General features: G+C 48.5%; 1 protein-coding gene across 1 annotated transcript in view; it reads left to right on the forward strand.

The window, feature by feature from the left end:
- Positions 1-21,435, forward strand: part of LOC149440274 (uncharacterized) — a 56,070-nt gene that overhangs the window by 17,761 nt on the left and 16,874 nt on the right. The window contains exon 5 of the mRNA XM_089658835.1: positions 3,017-4,314. Within this exon, the coding sequence (XP_089514961.1) occupies positions 3,017-4,314 (1,298 nt within the window). The remainder of the gene's footprint in view (positions 1-3,016; positions 4,315-21,435) is intronic.

Below are 21,435 nucleotides of genomic sequence, written 5' to 3' on the forward strand. Positions count from 1 at the left end.
CACAGCGGTTGGAGAAGACAAGGTCCAGGATACTTCCGTCGGAGTGTGTGGTGGATTGTATACACTGTGCAAGTGCAAAGGAGGAGGTTAAGTGGAGGAGTTGGGATGTGGCCGGGTTGTCAATGTTGACAGGGATGTTGAAATCCCCAAGTATAGTGCCTGAACAAATAAACTCCATTACCAGTCTATCTCCCCATTGATTTATGAAGACATAAAAGTGTATTCTATACAGTCTCATTTTGTTGTCCCTATCAATCTTATCACTGAGGGCCATGAAATCCCATGTTCTGCTATGCTGGACTCTGGGGTCGGGCGGAACTTTATGGACAGAATTCACCCACAACAACAATAATCTCCCAAGAAACAATTCTGCCCCATTGATATGGAGACTGTTGAAGATTCACCTTTAGGACCGGTGTTTCCCATGAAACGGTTCCCCTGGTACTCTAATTTGAGGCTGACCATTATGAGACCATCAGCTCTCAGCTGATTACATCCCCTAAATTTCCTGTCATCTTGGGCATTCCTTGATTTTCTACCCATAACACCTCCACCAATTGGGGAGAACGGACTATACATTTTATGTCCCCTCATTGCAAGGAGCATTGTAGGGAACCATGTTGTACAAGTTTTCTACCAATCAGGGAATCACAAGTTGATGTGGTAACTACCCAGTCATATGACAACCTGCCTCCACAATACTATGAGTTCCGAGATATCCATGATAAAAAGAATGACGATCAATTACCTCCTCCTCACCCTTACGATTGTCCCATTGAACTGCTTCCAGGGTCAGAAATACCATTCAGCCGCCTTTTCAATCTGTCAGAACCTGAATTAAAGGTGCTCAGGGAGTGGCTTGATGAGAATTTGAGAAGGGCTTTATCAGACCCTCAACATCTCCTGCAAGGGCAGCCCTGTTCTTTGTTGAGAAAAAGGATTGCACTTTGTGTCCATGCATCGATTTCAGGGACTTGAATAAATCACTATTAAAACCGTTACTCCCATTAATCATTGAAATTCTGGAAAGACTCCGCTCTGCCAAAGTCTTTACAAAACCTGACTTACGGGGGGCATATAACCTTGTATACATTCATCAAGGAGACAAATGGAAAGCCACCTTTAGAACCAGATATGGGCACTTCGAGTCCCTAGTTATTCCTTTTGGCCTATGCAACGCTCCCGCGACTTTTCAGCACTTCATCAATGATGTGTTTTGACATCTGTTGGACCAGTTTGTTATTGTATATCTGGATGATATTCTCATCCTTCCCGATAACTTGGAGGACCATCTCAAGCGTGTCTGCACTGTATTCAAAAGATTAAGGAAGAACCGACTTCAAACTGGAGAAATGTGAGTTTGAACAAACCCAGATCCAGGTCTTGGGATTTATTATCTCTTCAGAAGGAGTGAGCATGGATCCCGAGAAGATCAAGGCAGTGGTGGATTGTCCTGTACCTTGAAACGTGAAGGAAATACAATTTGTTGGATTTTCCAACTTACAGGAAATTCATAAGAAACATCTCTAAGGTAATCGCACCAATTACAGAGCTGACAAAGAAAGGAGTGCCCTTTGTATGGTCACCTGAGGCACACACTGCTTTTAGTAAGCTAAAGTTTATTTTTCATTTCTACACCAATATTGGTACATCCTGATCCTGAACTACTCTTGTTGTCTCTCACCTTGACTATTGTAACTCCCTCCTCATTGGCCTACCTCATCGCAGGCTATCCCCTCTTCAGTCTATCATGAATGATGCTGCCAGACTCATCCACCTCACTAACCGTTCTGTATCTGCCACCACTCTCTGCTAATCCCTCCACTGGTCTCCATTCAGTTTCCTCCACCCCTCTCTGCCAATCCCTCCACAGGCCTTCATTCAGTGTCCTCCACCCCTCTCTGCCAATCCCTCCACTGGATTCCACTCCCAATCCTCCACCCCTCTCTGCCAATCCCTCCACTGGCTTCCATTCAGTGTCCTCCACCCCTCTCTGCCAATCCCTCCACTGGCCTCCATTCAGTGTCCTCACCCCTCTCTGCCAATCCCTCCACTGGCCTCCATTCAGTGTCCTCCATTCCTCTCTGCCAATCCCTCCACTGGCCTCCATTGAGTATTCTCCACCCCTTTCTGCCAATCCCTCCACTGGTCTCCATTCAGTGTCCTCCACCCCTCTCTGCCAATCCCTCCACTGGCTTCCATTCAGTGTCCTCCACCCCTCTCTGCCAATCCCTCCACTGTTCTCCATTCAGTGTCCTCCACCCCTCTCTGCCAATCCCTCCACCGACCTACATTCAGTGTCCTGCACCCCTCTCTGCCAATCCCTCCACTGGTCTCCATTCAGTGTCCTCCACCCCTCTCTGCCAATCCCTCCACTGGCTTCCATTCCTGTCCTCCAACCCTCTGCCAATCCCTCCAGTGGATTCACATTGCCCAACGAATAAAAGTCAAAACATTAATAACATATAAAGCCATTTATAACTCTGTCCCAAGTTACATCACCGATCTTGTCTCCAAATATCACCCAAACCGTACTCTCCGCTCCTCCCATGACCTCCTGCTCCTCCTGAGGGAGGAGTCAATACCCCAATGATGGTGGTCTTCAGGATCAGTTCAGTCTTCGTCTTGGTTGTTCCCCTATCCTCACTCTCTGACCTCTGGTGGGGCTCAGCCCTGCTGTTCTTCATGACTAAATCATGGACTAAATAAGGAAGTGCAGTACTTCTTGTGTTGGGAAGATGGCGATGAGTGATAGAGGGGGTGGGGACCCTCGTCCTATAATCCCCTCATCACTGTCCCTCCTATAAAAGACAGTTCTGGTTGTTTCCTCACTCTCTGACTAAGGTCCATGAATAAAGAAATGACCTGGTAGGAGATCAGAGGAGCCATTTCCTAGTTCCCTTGAGGGTGGAATTGTAAGCTCCTCAGAGACCAAGCTGCCTGATGTGGGCGGAGTCCTGGTTTGGGGGAACCAATCAGCTCCTGTCTAGTAATCCTCTTTGTCTTTGTATTTTAGTCCATGGCCGGGAGAGGAGGAAAACCTCCGAGGATTGTCTCACTTTGTCTCCAGACTGGAAAGTAGAAGATGAGGACATCACACAGTATAGTCCAGAAGAAAACCCGGCTCCCTCCAATGTCCATCCGGCACCACCCAGTGTAGCTGGACCATCGGATTCCTCGTATCATGAGGAACCTCAGACTGTGCGGGACCGGGCCGGCCTTACAACAGGGAAGAGCTTCTCCTGTACTGAGTGTGGGAAAGGTTTCCGTTCTAAACATGGTCTTAATGTGCATAAAAGATCTCACACTGGGGAGAAGCCGTATTCCTGTTCTGAGTGCGGGAAATGTTTTGCAGTGAAGTCCAGTCTTTGCACACATCAAAGATCTCACTCGGGGGAGAAGCTGTATTCCTGTCCTGAGTGTGGAAACTGTTTTTCACATATGTCCAGTCTTTACAGACATGAAAGATCTCACACGGGTAAGAATCTGTATTCCTGTCCCGAGTGTGCAAAATGTTTTTTAGAAAAGTCCAATCTTCACATACATCAGAGATCTCACAGGAAGGAAAATCAATATTCCTGTCCGGAGTGTGGAAAATGTTTTTCAGTGAAGTCCCATCTTTACAGACATCAGAGATCTCACACGGGGGAGAAGCCGTATTCCTGTCTTGAGTGTGGGAAATGTTTTTCAAGGAAGTCCAATCTTTACACACATCAGAGATCTCACACAGGGGAGAAGCCACTTTCCTGTCCAGAGTGTGGGAAATGTTTTTCAGACAAGTCCCATCTATACAAACATCAGAGATCTCACATGGGGGAGAAGCCGTATTCCTGTTCTGAGTGCGGGAAATGTTTTTCATGTAAGACCAGTCTTTACACACATCAGAGATCTCACACAGGGGAGAAGCCGTATTCCTGTCCTGAGTGTGGGAAATGTTTTTCAGACAAGTCCTATCTTTCCACACATCAGAGATCTCACACGGGGGAGAAGCCGTATTCCTGTTCTGATTGTGGGAAATGTTTTTCACAGAAGTCCAGTCTTTCCAAACATCAGAGATCTCACACAGGGGAGAAGCCGTATTCCTGTCCTGAGTGTGGGAAATGTTTTTCATTGAAGTCCCATCTTCACACACATCAGAGATCTCATACGGGGGAGAAGCCGTATTCCTGTCCTGAGTGTGGGAAATGTTTTTCAGCAAAGTCCAATCTTCACGCGCATCAGCGATCTCATAAGGGGGAGAAGCCGTATTCCTGTCCTGAGTGTGGAAAATGTTTTTCACGGAAGTCCCATCTTTCCAGACATCAGAGATGTCACATGGGGGAGAAGCCACTTTCCTGTCCTGAGTGAGGGAAATGTTCCTCACTGAAGTCCTGTCTTCCTGTACATCAGGGATCCCACACAACCCTGGAGATGTATTAGTGCCTTGAGTGAGGGAAATGTCTTCTAGATGAATGTTGCTGGACATCCCAGCTCTCGTGGGGAAGAAGCACACCCTGATATACACCTCAGATATACTCCATGGCTGATCTTCATCATGGCAGAAACAGTTGATAAGGAGATGAGAGGCCCCCAAAGACATGGATGAAGTGCAGTAAATGTCGGGGTGCAGAGTGGTCAGTAGATCCTGGAAATGAAGGACACAACTTCAGCCCTTCTTGGGTGTCGGAGTTGCGTTTCCTGATAATGATATAGCGGGTTACAGAGCTAGAAGCCGGGAGAGCCCAGATCTCGTTATCGGGGAACTTTACACAGACAACAAGAACTTCTGAAGTTGATGTCCTTCATTTCAAGGCTCTACAGAACAGTGGTGACCCCGAAGCGTCTCTCTGTCTTCAGTCCATCCTTCTCCCATCCCCCAACAGGAGGGAAGGAGAACTCCGCCCCAAACTAGGGGGGAACTTTCCTCTCATTATTTCCCTTGGCTTCTGTGTGGGTTTGGGTGGTTGGAGGAGTGCGGCACGAGAGGGAACACAGCTTGTTGTTCTATGTCTACATATGGGGTCTGGGTAGAGGGGATCCACCGGAAAATATTTCTACTCTTTGATTTTCTGCAAATCGTTTCGGTTTTCACTTTGAAGGGCGATATTATGTGTGGTTTGTAAAAGGGATTGGCCCAATAGATACCGCCCCACTTAGAGAATAGATGAACTAATATGACCAGCATTCATTCAGCCATGTCACATGTTGGGATCTTTTCTACAATACTTTGTTATAATAATGGACACGTTGTGTATTGTATTGTACACCAATAATAATGACTCCGCCCCCACATTCCAGACAAGGGATCTTCCTGACCAATCAGATTTCTGCCTTTACTGTTTACTGATTTTTTTTCTGCAATCTTGTTAAAAGTGAAATTATAATAAAAATTGTATTGAATAAAAACAAAATGGTGTGTGTGTGCAATGATGACAAAGCTGTGTATCCAGAAACGGCTGGTCGGTGACACTTCCATATACAGCCCAATGAAGTGACAAGGAAGCCCTAGAACCCTTTGGAGGAACCCTGGCTGAGAAAGGCTGGACTAGGCAGTCACATATCTCTGCCCCCCTTGCAGGGTTCCCAACCCTCCGTGACTTTTATTACTGACACAACATGAACATTTACTGACGGAGGACATGTTTTTCCTGACATCCTGAAAAATGACAGAACTCCTGTTAGGATGTCAGACGATGGATATTGAATCCATATAACAGGACATGTGATCACTGACAATCCCCAGAACAAGCCATCTGCCTGGTTTACACCTAATAATTCAATCCATGGTGACCACAAATCAGCCCAACGCAGACACATGAAAACCAAGTTCTGCTCGGCATGTCATGGAGAGTAATGGGCACGGTCGGATGGGAGGGGCTTAGAAGAGGATGATGTCACAGACCCGCCCCCTGATCACCTACCTCTAAATGAAGAAAGCAGCTGATTGGGTGAGTACACATTGCTGTGACCTCCATGCTTAGCTTCACAGTGCGGCAATGTTACCTTCACATGCCGAGTCTCACAGGTGGCACCGCCTGTCATCCATTGTGCTGAAATGTCATTGCAGCAACTCAGAATGGTCCTCAGTAGTCTGTATGGCCCCCATGTGCTTGTATTCATGCCTGACAACGTCGGGGGAGGGTCCTAATAAGATATCACCAGCAAGACTCCCATCATCCATCCATTACACATCTGCATCAGAGGCTGGTCAGGAGCTCTGAGGAAAGGGATTCATCCCCGAAACGCGTCAGCCATTTGACCGCACTGACACTTGGAACACCTTGCTTGCCGTTGTGGCCATCGTCATTATGCAAATGATTTTTAGATACATGCTTCACCTGTGAGTATGGTTTTATTTTTCACTCCTTTCAATAAACCTTGGATAATGCACAAGGTGTGTGCGCACCTGTTTATTCTCTATCTAGTGGCTGATCTCCCCGTCTGAGGAGGGCTGCACCCCTGAAGCATTTCCTTTGGTTGTCGCTGTCCTGGTTCCCTTGGCTTCCCTTTTGGCTGTGCATATCCTGAGGCGCTGGAGAGTACATACGATATCTGGTTTGGTTGCAACCTGGTGGCGTCAGATGGACCAAAACATGACATCCTAGAGGTGTTCTGTTGGATTTAGGTCAGGTAAGTGAAAGGATTGATTTTCTTGTCCCCTCAGAGACCCCCGGTCTGTGGAGAGATTCCTGGTTTATCAGCAGAATTCTGGGAACACCCCTGGAACACGGAAATAACGGCAGCTTATGTTCAGAGATGTTGAAAGTTTATTAGACATTACTAAGATTATATAGGATACAGAAATAATAAGGGGGGGGAGCGAGTTCTAAAACTGTAACTTGTAAGTTTCCATCATGAGCTGACTACATGAAACATGACATATACATTTCTTGGTATAAACTGTTTTTGCTAGCTTTCTGAGAAATAGCCGGGCAAAGAAAACTTCAGGGTCATGTTATCTTTTGTTGATACATCCTTCACCAAACTAAAACAGTTCCATTAAACTTCTAATATATCTGCAAAAACCTAACTTAATACTTAAAATGGCGTACATCAACACAATGGAGGTTCTCTAGATCCTTTCAATCCCCTCTTAGATCATGAACATGATCTCAATTCTTTACTTCATTCATCTTTTTGTACATAGCCAGATAACCTTCATTTGTATTTTGCGTCTTGGTAGCTCTAGCAGTGCAATATAATAAGCATTTAAAACATGGATATAAAAATAAAACAAAAAACAATATCATGACTATTCTTACAGCAATACCTTTCATCCATGAAAAGACGGAACCAAATCCTGATCCTAGCCAATCAAAAGGAGTCCATCCATCTTTTCCTATAGCTCTAGCTTTTTCCATTAAACCACCTACCTGTTCCCTGTGTTGCTTTATTATTTCATAATAATCTGGAACAGTCATTGTGGTATTATATATCCAAGTACAACATTCAGAATCCTCTGTCATCTCACACAGACCTGTCAGAGCAGCACTCATGCTTTCAATAGCTAATTCTTGCATCTCCAGCTGTTCTCTAATAGCTCTGGTCTCGGTATTTAGCAACCCCATGTCCTTAGAGTTCCTCTCCAGTATATCATCAATAATGTTTGTGTAATTATTTATTTTGTTCATGAGTGTTATTCCCCATCCTGTGTAGGTAGGGAACCATGACCAAACCTTATCGCCTGTAGAGAATAGATCTACCTTTTCTTGTTTGGTTTCCCTTCTCTGTCTCAGAGTTAGTTGGTGTTTTGGGTATGTACTGGCTTTTACCTGGTGTTCCTTCTGGTCTATAGCTGCCATGATTGGCACTAATTGGGCTACATAGCACCAGCCCTGGACATTACTCGGTATCCAAGGGTAACAGATCTTACCACAACAGATATAGGTATTGTTTCCCAAGGAGATCGGCAATTTTTGTATTGCAGAATGAAATTCAGGGGTGACAACAAGTGTGAAATAAAAAAAGTTTTCCAAACATAGTTTTCCCCACATTATCTTGTATCCCTTCTAAACTTTCATTCAGGGCTCTACCATTTACTTGCCAGAGTTTCACAGAAGTTCCATCCCTCCTTCCAGGATCAGATACATTTAGTATGGACTGAGAGCACATTCCCTTTCCCTTGTGGGAAGTATTCCCCAGTCTAAAACACCAATTGGGGAACTGAGTGACTCCCAGAGTTGGAAAAGATATGGTGGCATTAGAAGTAATATTGGTCAAACCAATACTTACATTCCCTTTTATTAACAAAAATATTTTGACTGGAGCGGCAAGAAGAGGAATTTCCTATGTGCTCGGATGTAACTTACTACAGATCCAACATTTATCAGAACCTGACTTTTGAGCATAAGCAGATTTAAACTGCATCATCAACATTTTCCTGAAAAAGGATTGTTCTCTTCAAAACTTCTTTTTGACTTTCTTTCACTTTTGGTTATCTGGGTCTCATTTAAATCTAGTCCTTGACCACAGATACCTTTTATTAGGCCCAAGTCCTCAGGGTGATAAATACAGTTAGTTAGGATCCATACTGGCAGGAAAAAGAGCAGAGTCAGTGTGCCCAATAGGACCCAGAGCTTCAAAGCACCATGAGGGGCAGTAAGGAATGTCATCTTCAGGGTCTTTTTCACTGACTTCACCCGCTCTTCGAGGATTTTCCTCTCATACTTCACCTCCTTTTTCCATCTCGTGTTTCTCAGGTGTTTGGTTCACCTTCTTCACTCGACTAGCATGGATCCAGGACTGGGAATTGTCCACCAGAACAGCCGTTCTGGTAACTGCTATCATCGTAGTAGGGAACGGTCTTCCATTAATATTTCAAAAGGAGATAACCCTGTAGTCTTATTAGGTGTCATTCTTACCTCTGCTAGAATTGCAGGTAACATCTTCTTCCAGTGGGTATAGGTTCCTCCAGTGGCCTTCCTCAACTTATCCTTAATTGTCCTGTTCATCCTTTCTACTATACCCCAACTTTGAGGATGATAGGGAATATGACATTTCCAATCTAAGTACTTTTACCAGGTCTTGGCATACCTTGGCCACAAAGGCTGGTCCGTTATCAGAATTTATCTGCAGCGGACATCCCCATCTGGGTATTATCTCCTGTGTAAGAATTCTGACTACAGTCTGTGCGTCTTCTTTGTTAGTGACAAATGCTTCCACCCATCTGCTGAACATATCCACCATTACCAACAAAAACTCTTGCCTCTGTCCTGTTTTTGGCATGTGGGTAAAATCTATTTGTAAATGGGTGAAAGGTGTAGTTGGGTACACTAGATGCTGGTGTTGTGATTTCTTTGGGTTCTGTGGATTGTTCCTTATACATGTAATGCATCTGGAAACATATTCTTTCACCAACCTAGATAAACCTGTAATGTAAAAATCCTGCAATAATGTTTCACATGTCGTTTTCCATCCTCTATGTCCTAGACCGTGGTACTGTGCAATGAACAGTGGGGCACTTGACATGGGAATGCATGGTTTCCCCTCTAAGCACACTAGACCAGAAGCTGGATCTAGTTGTGCTCCAGAACCATTCCAGTCTGCTAGATCGACTTCTGTAGCAAATGTTTGTAAATCTGCATACATCTGGTCATGTGGGGTGGTTGTGACGCCTGAAGTGAGCATAGACATCTGTTCACTGGCCACCTGTTGTAATGCAGCTTCCTTTGCTACCTTATCTGCTAAAGAAATGCCCGCAGCGGAAAAAGAAGAAAAGAATTAGCGCAGGGCAGGCATGACTAGGCCCAGAGTGGGAAGGAATATGTGTAAGGGTTAATGTTAGCATTAGGGTTGGTAAAGGATAGCTGGGGGATCTGGTTGGTAGAGGAGAGTGTAGGTGGGGTCTCCTGCACTTTAGGGTGGAGTGTTCTGGGGAGGGGCGTCAGTTGGGAGCTGGACGTGGGAAAGGGAGCTTCCCTCTCGCCCTCCACCAGGGTGTCCTTCCCTGCGGTTCAGGTACAGTGGCAGCTGCCAGGGAGGGACAATTGGCCCAGCTGCGGCTTGCAGGGGCTGTACTGGCTGCGGGGCCGGGTCTCTGCCTCCCTGCGGGGCCCGGGCTAGTCACCAGCGGCAGGGGGGCAGGAGCGCCCATGTGCTTAGGCCTCCGGAGCAATTTTGCCCGCCCCACAGAGAGCTCAGGACCAGAACGGGAGCCCCACTCGGGACCCTCCGGCCCCGCTGGCAGGGCGCTCTCCTGTGTCTGCCTGTGGGGAGGCCAGGATGAGAAGGACGGTTGGGCCGGGCTGGGTGAGTCTGCGGCCTCCAAGGGGAGGGCCTGGCTGCGGAGCCGGGTCTCTGCTTTTCTGCAGGGCCCGGGCTCCTCGGAGGTAGTTGGGCGGGAGCGCCCAGGTGCTGGGCGGTCTGCGCCTCCGGAGAGCTTTCCCCCGTTCTCCCTACTAGCCCTGGGCTCGGCTCCATGATGGGAGCCCCACTCGGGACCCTCCGGCCCCCGCTGGCAGGGCGCTCTCCTGCCTCTGCTCCCGGGGAGGCCGGGAGGAATCCTAGGCTTCGGCGGAGTTCGGGGGGGGCGGGGTCACTCGTGGACGAAGCCCCGCCCCCCGCCCGCACGGCAGTGAGGACGGGATGACAGCGGCTCCTCCGCTGACAAGGTACCTGTCAGGGAGGGTGCCCGGCGAGGGAGATGTCCTGCTGCAGCTGCCGGGCTGTCTGGTGCTGCGGCCGGCGGGCCCTCTGTCAGCATGGAGCAGTGGCTCCGTCAAAAAAAAAAAAAAAAAAAATTTTTCACAGGTGCAGCGCTAGGCGGAGGGCTGGCAAGTGCCCAGGGTCGTCAGGGAGCGTGGCTGGTGCTGGGCGGCAGGAGCGGCACAGCCCTGCGGGACCCGTGGCTCCTGGGACTGGGAGGCCATCCAGTCATCGAGAGGAGGAGGACCGATCGGAGGGCGAGCTGTCGGAACCCGATCCGGGGGCGACTGCTGGCCGCTCGGCGCCGATGGATTTTGGACGCGCGGCTGCTGGGACGTCTCCTGGGCAGCCTGGTGAGTTACCATTTTTTTTGGGGTCTGCTCTCTTCTTTTCTGCTGCTCTCCGGGAACTGTTGGGGGCGGGCTTCTGCGGTGTCGGGGGGTGGCGTCATCTCGTTGGGTATTGGTGCGGGGGTCTGCGTTTTGCGGTCCGGCTGGGGACTTGTTGCGGCGCTTTGCGCTGGGCGGTAGTGGGGGTGCTGGGCCTGTTTCTGTGTGATTCCCGCCTGCAGGTAGGGATGTTTGCGGGGGCCTAGGGCAGGATAATGGGGACGCACGGGGGCCTGGTGTTTTCTTCTCTGGGTTAGGGTCCGGGGTGGTTACGGCGGGGTCCGGTGCTCTGGGCTAGGCGGCCCCATCCACGGTTTTGGGTGAGGGTGCAGGGGGTGCCTGGGCCGGGCGGCTTCGCAGTGTGCCTGTGGTTCGAGGGCCCGTTGGTGTGCATTGACATTCGGATGTACGGGAGTAGATTGGGTGAGGTGTGTATGTCGGGATCTTCACGCTCTTGCTCTTGGAGCGGCTGCCTGTCGATGGGTCGAGGGTTGACGAGGGCAGGCGGGAGGACGCGGAGAAGCGGCGTTCTTTTTCGTTTATCCCGCGTGCTTTTGCTAATTGGTTGCAGGCTTTCGCGATTGTGGCCAGTGTCATTGGGGAAACGGCCCCTGAGCATTGCTCGGCGTTTTCTGTTCCCTTGACGCTATTAGCAAGGCTCCTGGGTTTAAGGGGGGATCGCTGGGCTACGGTGCGATGCACAGTTTCGGCAGCGTAGGGCGGTTTACCCGTCATTGCGCTGGGACAATACGGTCCGTGGCCTTTGGATACAGCTCATGACTCCGGCGAGGCCCTCTGGTCTGTTTTCGGGGTGGGCTGGTGGTTCGTTCTCCCCGGGACAATCAGCCTCACAGCGTAGGGGTTCTGCTGGCGGTTCCAGTTTTGTTCGGAGGGTTTCCGCATCCCGTGTACTTTGACTTCGATTCCTCCTTTTAGCGCGGAACTCACGGTCGGCCTTGCAGTATGCAGCGGTGTTTTCGGATAAGTTGCGTAAGGAAGTGGGTTTAGACCGCGTGGGCGGCCCGTTTCCTTTTTCTCCCTTGGGGGGTTGTGCCCAAAACGGAGCCTAATGCGTTTCAGTTAATTCCTCACCTGTCCTTACTGGCAGTGGGGTCGGTGACCAACGCCATCGATACAGAGTCAGGTGCGGTGTATTATACGTCGTTCAATGCGGCAGTTTTCTGGGTTCTTCGGTATGGGCGTGGTGCGCTCCTGGCGTTATGGGATATTGAGTCTGCGCTTCGGCTGTTGTGGGTACATCCGGCCGGTCTTCGTGTTTTTGGGTTGTCGTTGGGAGGGCTCGTTTTATGTTGTGAAGTGCCTTCTCATGGGGTGTTTTATATCCTACGCTTTGTTCGAGCAGTTCAGTTCCTGCATGGAATGGGTGGAGCGGGATGTCTCCGGGGTGCCTGCGGTCATCCGTTATCTAGATGATTTTCTTTGTGTGGGTCCGCCAGCTTCCGGGGTATGTGCAGTTTTTGCTGGCCACTTTGCAACACATTGCACAACGTTTCGTTATTCCGCTGGCGTTGGACAACACGGAGGGCCCGGCTGCGGTGATTACTTTCCTGGGCGTTGTTTGGATTCCGGAGCTGTGGAGGGCCGGCTGCCTGAGGACAAGCTGTTGGCCTTCAAAGTTGAGATTCGTGGGGTACTGGGCAAGTGTAAGTTTCAGCTGCGGGCCTGGCAGTCGTTGTTGGGCAAAGCTTACCTTCGCTTACCGTATACTGCCGATGGGTTGGGTGTTCTGCCGCCGATTGCAGATTTGGCTCACCTTTTTGGATTCCTTCAACAGGCGAGCTCTGTGGATGTCTGGCCCTGGGAGCTATTTTGACCTGGATTTGTTCCCGGATGCGGCGGCTTCCGTGGGGTATGGGGCCTTTTTGCTGAAGTCGGTGGAGCGCAGTTCCATGGCCTGCTTCCTGGTGGGAGGCGGGGGGTTTGTTCTTCGTATCTTGGTGGTGTTGGTATTTTTTTCCGGTGGTGCTGGTAGTTGCCGTGTGGGGGGAGCATTTTTCGGAAGTAAAGGTTCATTTTCGGTGTAACATTTTGGGGGTGGTCCGGGTCCTCAATCGGGTCTCGGCTTCTTCGCGGTCGGTGGTTGGCCTGCTTCGCCATTTCGTGTTGCGTTGCCTGCAGCTGACCATTTTTCTTCATGCTGTGCATCTTCCTGGGATTGAGCAAACTCTGGTTGTCGCTTTGGCTCATTTTCAGTGGGACACATTCCGGGGGTTGGTGCTGGGGGAGGAGCACCACGGGGTTCCTTGTCCCGACTGGCTGTGGGATTTTGCCTTGGGGTCGTTGCAGGCTGGATCCGGTAGTCGGGGAGTGTGGCGACATGGTCTGCATACTCGACTTACATGGTGTGGGACCCATCGTTGGTATGGTGTGCCCGGGTACATTCCAGTTAACCAAGGTTTAACTGGCAGGTGGTGGTGCTGCACTGCGGATGGTATGGTTGTCTCCGACCTGGTTGGTTGCGTCTGGAGGCCTAGTGGCATATGGTTGTCCGCAGGTGCATTTTTTACTGGCGGGAGTGGTGGACCTGCTGCAGCGGGTCAATATTGATCTGTGGGGGCCTGAGGTGGGTTCGCTGTGTTGTAATTTTGGCACGGAAATTAGAGCGGGGGGTGTCGGCTGCTGTGTTTGATTGCCGGTTGGCTGGTTTGGCCTTCTTCTTAAGTTGCTGGGGTGTCGGGGTTTTTCACGAAAGCCTTTTTGGGTTCGACAGGCCCTTCGGGGTTCCCGTAGGGCTCATCGCTGAGGGATTCACGGCATCCGGTGTCCGTTGAGTTGCTAGGGTCTTGGTTTGTGCGCCTGCGGTCTGTGTGTCTTTCGGGCTTCGAGGTGTTTGTTTCGGTACGGCCTTTGCGGTGGCCTTTTGGGGGCATTGCGTTTTGGTGAGTTTGGTAGTCCGTCTACATCAGTTATTGGGGGGTTATTGGGGGATGTGGTCGTGTGCTGGGTTTACTGGGGTGGAGGTGCTCGTCCATCGGTCTAGGACGGACCAGTTGGGGCATGGTGCATGGGGTGCAGTTCTTTGCTCTTCCAGCATCTTATGTGTGCCCAGTGGGTGCGGTGCCAGATTTTCTATCCCATCGTCCGGTGGGGCAGGGGTCCTTTTTTCCGGCACGCTGCGGGGTCCTCTTAATTCCCTTTGTGTCAGTTTTCTGACGGTGTTTCACGGCGGCTGGTTGGATGCGTCCTTGTGTGCTTCGCATTCGCTTTGGATGGGGGCTACTACGGAAGCTGCCGGGTGGGGTTTGTTGGATATGGGTCGCACGTATTGGTAGGTGGGATTCACGGAGATTTCGACTGTGCGTTCGTCCGCATCTGTTGGGGGTCTAGTGGGGTCTCGTGTTCTGTTGTCATGGCCTGGGGGGAGTGCCTGTCCTGTCTGGGTGATGTATTGTCCTGGGGGTATTGCTTGTCCTTTTCTTTCAGAGGGAGCGGTGTGGCCTGGTGTGGATCCTGGGTCACTCCTATGTGTTCTTGGGGGGCCCGGTGGGCTGATGTTAGGCCTACTGGTAGGCAGCTGGGGTTGGCTAGGCAGGAAGCTACTGTCGGCTGGATGGGTGTGCCGGGTATGTTGTGGGGTCGTGTGCTGCAGGGGGGCAGCGTTTGACTCGACGGGATGGCCCACTGGATGTCCTGGTGCTTCCTGCGGGGGGCATCGATCTGAAGGTTGACAAGGAGGTGGGGCGCTTCTTTGTCCGTAATGGGGATCTGGTGGTCCGGCATCTGGAGCTAGAGGTGGATACTTGGAGGTATCTTTGGAGTGCTGGGGTACATCTGACTGCGGTTGGAGCGGATTTCTGGTCTCTGGGTCTAAGGGATGGAGTTCGGAGGGGTTTGTTGTGGTGTGGCACGCATGGGTAAGGGCTCACCCAGCGTGCTGTGGCGGTGGTTGGTCTTTGGAGGCGGTTCTTATCTTGGAGGTACAAAATGGTGTGGGACCCATCGTTGGTATGGTGTGCCCGGGAACATTCCCAGTTAACCGAGGTTTAACTGGAAGGTGGTGGTGCTGCACTGCGGACAGTATGGTTGTCTCCGAGCTGGTTGGTTGCGGCTGGAGGCCTAGTGGAATATGGTTGTCCGCAGGTGCATTTCGGATCGTTTTGGTGGTGCCTTCAAAGACCAACGACAACTCTTTATGTTTTCTGTTATAAGGAATGGTTGATGTGTTTAAACTTGATTGGTTAATAAAAGGCCGTGCTGGCCATTTACTCCAAAATTGGTGTTGTGTTTTCTGTAAGTATAGTAAGTAAAGGGGATTGGTATGGAAGGGTAATGGTGGTGTAGTGGGGTCTGGATGAACCTATCTCGGGTGCACTAGTCATGCATTTCCTTTGGCAATATGATCTCTGCGATTTGTATGTGCCCTGCAATGAAGAATGGCTGATGTTTTCGGTAACTGTATGGCTTTGAGTAGATCAGATATCAAGGAAGAGTGAGATATGGTTTTGCCATCAGCAGCAATGAATCCTCTTCTCTCCCAAATGACCCCAAAATCGTGTACAGCACCATGGGCGTACTTGGAGTCTGTGTAAATGTTGACATCCTGTCCTGCAAATAATTGACATGCTCTTGTAAGGGCAATCAGTTGGGCTGCTTGGGCTGACTGATACGGGATTGGCTTTGCCTCGAGTATTTTGTCAGGAAGTTGCACAATGGCATATCCTGCATGGGAAGTATTATCATTTGGCCTAGAGCATGAGCCATCTACAAACACATCTGGGGCCCCATCAAGAGCCACAGCTGACATGTGGGACCTAGGGGAAGTGTCTTGCTGTATGTGGGTTATACAATTATGTTCTGGTGCCACTTCATCCTGTTCCCCCTTTAGCCCCAATAGGGCATTCAGAATTGGAGCAGGACCTGAATTTACTGAAGAATATTTAATAATCAAGTTGGGATCAGATAGAAGAATCACTTCATATCCTCTCAACCTTTGTGCTGCGTGTTGAGTGTGTATGTTTTTCAGTAGTAAGGACACTTGATGTGTGGTGTGTAGGGTAGTTTCATGTCCCAATCTGAAAGAAATAGCCATTCCCACCACCATCACGCAGGATGCAACAGCTCTCAGACAAGCAGGCATGCCCTGAACCTGAGTTGGCACTACTTTGGGAAAAAAATCTACAGGGCGGAGCTTGCCTCCATGTTCCTGATCCAGGACCCCCGCCATGGTTGTACAATTTTCCCCCGCATACAGATGAAACATTTTCTTATAGTCAGGTAGTCCAAGACCAGGGGCCGTTACCATAGCATTCTTCAGGTACACAAAGGCATCAACCATTTCATTTGACCATGTGAGAATGTCAGGTGATTCTGAAAGTGTGGCAGACCTCAGAGTGTGATCATAGAATGAACAATCAGGTATCCATTGGCGGCAGTAACCAATCATACCAAGAAAAGTTAGCATGTCCTTTTTTGTTTGTGGGCGGGGCAGACCCACGAGAGCCGCAGCTCTTTTGTGACTGACATTCCTCTCACCATGACTTAGAGTAGAACCAAGGTACTCAACCTGTTTTTGGCACCATTGCAGTTTCTTTTTAGATGCTTTGTGACCATTCCCTGACAACCATTCTAACAGAGACCAACTATCCTCCTGACTGGCCGCCTGACTTGGACTACAAATCAATAGGTCATCCACATATATAATGAGGACCGAACCATTGGGAGGGGTCCAGGACCTCAGTGTGGTCTGGAGGGCAAGTGAGTAGACTGCAGGCGAATCTACATAGCCCTGGGGCATTCTACACCAGCTCATCTGGTGATTTTTAGAATATAAATACAGGGGGCGCATGCGCGGCCAGCACTGAAGGTGGACGTGCAGTGAAACGGCTCCGTCCACCCGCCAGACTCAAAGCGGCACACACCGGCCCTGGGACTCAGTAAGAGCACCGCACCGATCCCATACCTTACCCGATCCTCTGCAGCCATGCCCAGGAGGAAAAAAACGGCGGATCAGCCAGGTAAACTGACCCTATTCTTCCCTGCAGTCGGGCCAGGAATCCAAGATGGCGCCCGTGGCTGCAAAGAGGGAGAGGAAGGCAGAGACCAGCAGGAGGACTACAGGTCCCAGCAAAGGGATCCCAGGCTGCAGCACCTGCTCTACCCCGGGGACCCTGGTGAGTTGTCACCCCCACTATCCCCTACATCATGAAGCCGGGCTAAATCCAAGCCGCGGCTAGAGCAGGATCCCAGCGCATTATTACAGGCCTCGGAAACCACAACATATATATCAGATATAGACGCATTCCCTGCGTCAGATATACCGCTCACAGAGATATGCATGAGAAATATGCTCACATCCCTGCGCCAAACGCTACATAATGATATCCTCACGTCACTTAGCCAATTGTCAAATATAGTACAACATCAGGAGCGCAGAATAAGCCACATTGAGAACAACATGGGAGACATCATCACGGCGCACAACAACTTAATTGACGCTCATGCAGACCACTCAGCTGACATAGAACAAATTAACCAAAAATTGGCCGACCTGGAAGATAGGTCAAGGCGCAATAATATTAAGTTCAGAGGAATACCTGAATTTGTGGCAAACGATGACCTAATCCCATACATACAGCAATTTGTCAAAATCCTCGTGCCATCAGTATCTGACCTAGAACTTGCAATTGACCGGGTGCACCGCCTACCTAAACCCTCTTTTTTACCAGCATCTACACCTAGAGATATCTTAGCACGTATTCATTTCTACCACGTGAAAGACAAAATCGTGTCGGCAGCCCGAAATCCGCCACCGATCCCGCCGTCACACACCAATCTCCGCTTATATGCGGATTTATCTAAGGCGACCCTCCTTAACAGGAAACGCATGCTGTCAATCACCAAAGCCCTCAGAAACCACGGCATAGCATACCAATGGGGATTCCCCACCAAGTTAACGGTGCGACAAAATGGTAGGATCTTTACCATCAAAACATTGGAAGCAGGCCTGGATTTGCTAAAATCCTGGAATATCATCCCTGCGGAAACACAGGAACCTACGCATAGTTCTATGGAAGCAACATAGCCCCTACAGGACATACTTTTCTTTATTACTCTGCATACTCATCCGCTCTCCCAGGAGCCACTCATACACTTAATTTGTCTGGTGTTTGGCCTAAACCCTTCAACTCTGATCAAAGGTTTTTTCCTTCTTGCAATTTGCCTGACCACCACCCGGCGGTCAAGCTCTCCTGAACCCCCCAGTTTAGAGGTAGCAAAATTGGCTACTCGTGATGTTTGCATTTTTCGCAAATGGTTTTTTATTGTTTCCCTTATCCTCACCCCTTCCTTACCCTGGCACCATTGGACATCCACTCCATACCCTAAGATCATCTACGGCGACACAGATTGGAATACTCTTTTGATCGCTTCAATTGAGTCACACATACGCCACATACATTCGATCATCCACCCTCATGGAAAAATACATCTTCATCCGATTCTCCCAAATAACACTCCAGTTAACGGAAAATCCTGGAATTACAAATACCAATGATTAACTTTCTGTCCTTAAACGTCCGAGGTCTCAATTCACCTTATAAACGGTCACTACTATCTAAAGAAGCACGGAAGTCACGAGCGGACATACTCTTCATACAGGAAACACACATCGCTACTAATAAATCACCCAAATTATACCTTCATCGATTTTCTCAAATATTCATGGCGACCAACACCACTAAGAAAAATGGAGTGCTCACGGCCATAAATGACTCTCTTTCATTCCGTATTATTTCACAGACAGCAGATCCACAAGGACGCTTTCATATATTAGTGTGCCAAATAAATGACAAGACCCACACTCTAGTTAATGTTTATGGCCCAAACTGCAAACAGTTACGCTTCTACCGTAAACTTTTCAAAACCATCTCCCTACATAAACAAGGGAAACTCATCGTTGGTGGCGATTTTAACATTTTGGGGAATTCGGATATAGACTCATCTTCCACTCCCACATATACTAAACCTACCTTTAACCAATTTCTTCACGACAATGACCTCTATGATATTTGGAGATGTCAACATGGCTCTGAACGGGACTATACATGCTACTCCCCTCCACATCTTTCCTACTCACGAATAGACATGTTTATAACAGACAAATGGACACTACAACATGTGACATCATCCAAGATAGGGACCATTACCTGGTCCGACCATGCTCCGATCCAAATATCCTTGGTCGACGATCAAAGAACAGAATTATCACCTATCTGGAGACTCAACTCCGCTCTTTTAGCTACACCGGAAAATTTGAAGCACATCCAAGAAGCTCACGAACTTTTCTTTGATATTAATTCCACCCCTGATATATCCATTACCACGCTCTGGCCGGCTTACAAGGCCTACATGAGAGGTATCCTCATCCAACTAAACTCCCGCATTAAGAGACAGCGCTCTCAACAAATTGACCAACTTATGACTTCTATCCGCCTTAACGAAAAACTGAATAAACAGCACCCAAATCCAGCCACAATAGCGACCCTAAACTCTGATAGAAATAAATTACGAACCATTTTTCTACAGGCATATGACGCCAATCTGCAAAAAACAAAAAACAGATTTTATGCGCTAGGTAACAAAGCTAACTCACTCCTTAGCAAGACTATTAAACAAAAACGACTTAAAACCAAGATAGCCACAATCCGACATCCTACCTCACAAAACATCCTGACAAACCCACAAGACATTGCCAATGCTTTCGCGGCCTACTACCAGACACTGTATAACCTAAAAGACGACCCTGACACAATTCAGCCAACAGCACAATCAATCGAACAGTTTTTGCTTAACACCAATCTTCCGCGCTTAACTCATTCCCAACTTGCATCGATCTCTGTACCAATTGACCCTCCTGAGATAGAGAGAACTATACGCACTCTGCCTTTAAACAAATCTCCTGGAAATGATGGCTTCACCAATGAATATTATAAAACACTTGCCCCCAAACTCACTCTACCACTAGCTCTCCTATATAACCGCGCCGCTACTTGTGGAGAATTTCCCCAAGAAATGCTGCAATCAATAATTACTACCATTCCGAAGCCTGGCAAAGACCCTCAATTAGTACAGAATTACAGGCCAATATCACTTCTCAACACAGACATAAAGATATACGCTAAGATAATAGCCCTGAGACTACTTCCCTACCTACCGACTTTAATTCACCCAGACCAAGTAGGATTTATTCCTGGTAGACAGGCCCCTGACGCCACAAGACGAATCTTATCCCTAATACACTACCTTGAACTAAATCCCCAACCTTCGCTCCTACTATCGCTCGATGCAGAAAAAGCGTTCGACCGCATTCACTGGCAATTTATGATACATACACTGCAAAAAATTGGAATATCAGATTGGATGTTGTCAGCCATAATGTCCCTTTACTCTAGACCTTCAGCCAAAGTATTAACCAACGGCACACTTTCTCAACCTTTCTATATCTCTAACAGAACTAGACAAGGCTGCCCATTATCCCCTATAATTTTTGCTCTTCTTATTTAGCCACTAGCAACCAACCTTAGAAACGACCCTAAATTCACAGGATTTAAATTCCTAAAATCCGAACACAAGATTAGTCTCTTTGCGGATGACATTATACTAATGGTCATTAACCCATACAAATCCCTCAACACAATACGAATGCACATCCAAAACTATACATCAGTATCTTACTATAAACTTAATGCACCAAAATCTTCCATACTGAATCTTCACACACCTCCGAACACCCAAAACCTTATTTCTAAACACTTCCCCTTCACTTGGGAAAGACTTAGCGTTCCGTACCTAGGAATTAAGCTCACTCCAAGGACTAACCAACTGTATAATGCTAACTTTAAACCACTGCTTGAATCTATCCCACAAGAGATTAAAGGCCTACGCACCACTACCCTCTCGACGTTAGGCAGAATAGCTACAGTTAAAATGTGTATCTTACCCAAGATACTCTACATCTTTAGAACACTCCCTATCCCAGTTCCTTATATCTTTTTTACCAAACTTCAGACAATTCTGAATCAGTTCGTATGGAACTCAAAAAAGCCTAGATGTGTCACGAATCTTCTAATCCGCCCTCCCCCCAGAGGCGGAGCGGGTCTCCCACATGTGAAGTCATATTACCTTGCTGCTCTACTTGACCAGCTTTCTTCTGGAGTCAGCCCACTGTTAGCAAGACCTGGACCCTGATGGAAACCTCCCTATTCCTACCACACGCCTTACCCAATGTACTATTCATATCCCGTGGAGTACATCCCACGAATTTGCTCTATAACCCTTGTATACGAGCTTCCCTAGCAGCTTGGGAGGAGTTTCTTACTCTTACCCAATTACGCAAAGACAACCTCCAAATTCCCACTCCACTTTCGTCCCTACACTTCCTCTCTCCACATTTAAACCTAAACCT

This window comes from Staurois parvus, unplaced genomic scaffold, assembly GCF_062004578.1.
Source record: "Staurois parvus isolate SC_StPar_1 unplaced genomic scaffold, SC_StPar_1.0 ptg001098l, whole genome shotgun sequence".
NCBI classification, from domain to species: Eukaryota; Metazoa; Chordata; class Amphibia; order Anura; family Ranidae; genus Staurois; species Staurois parvus.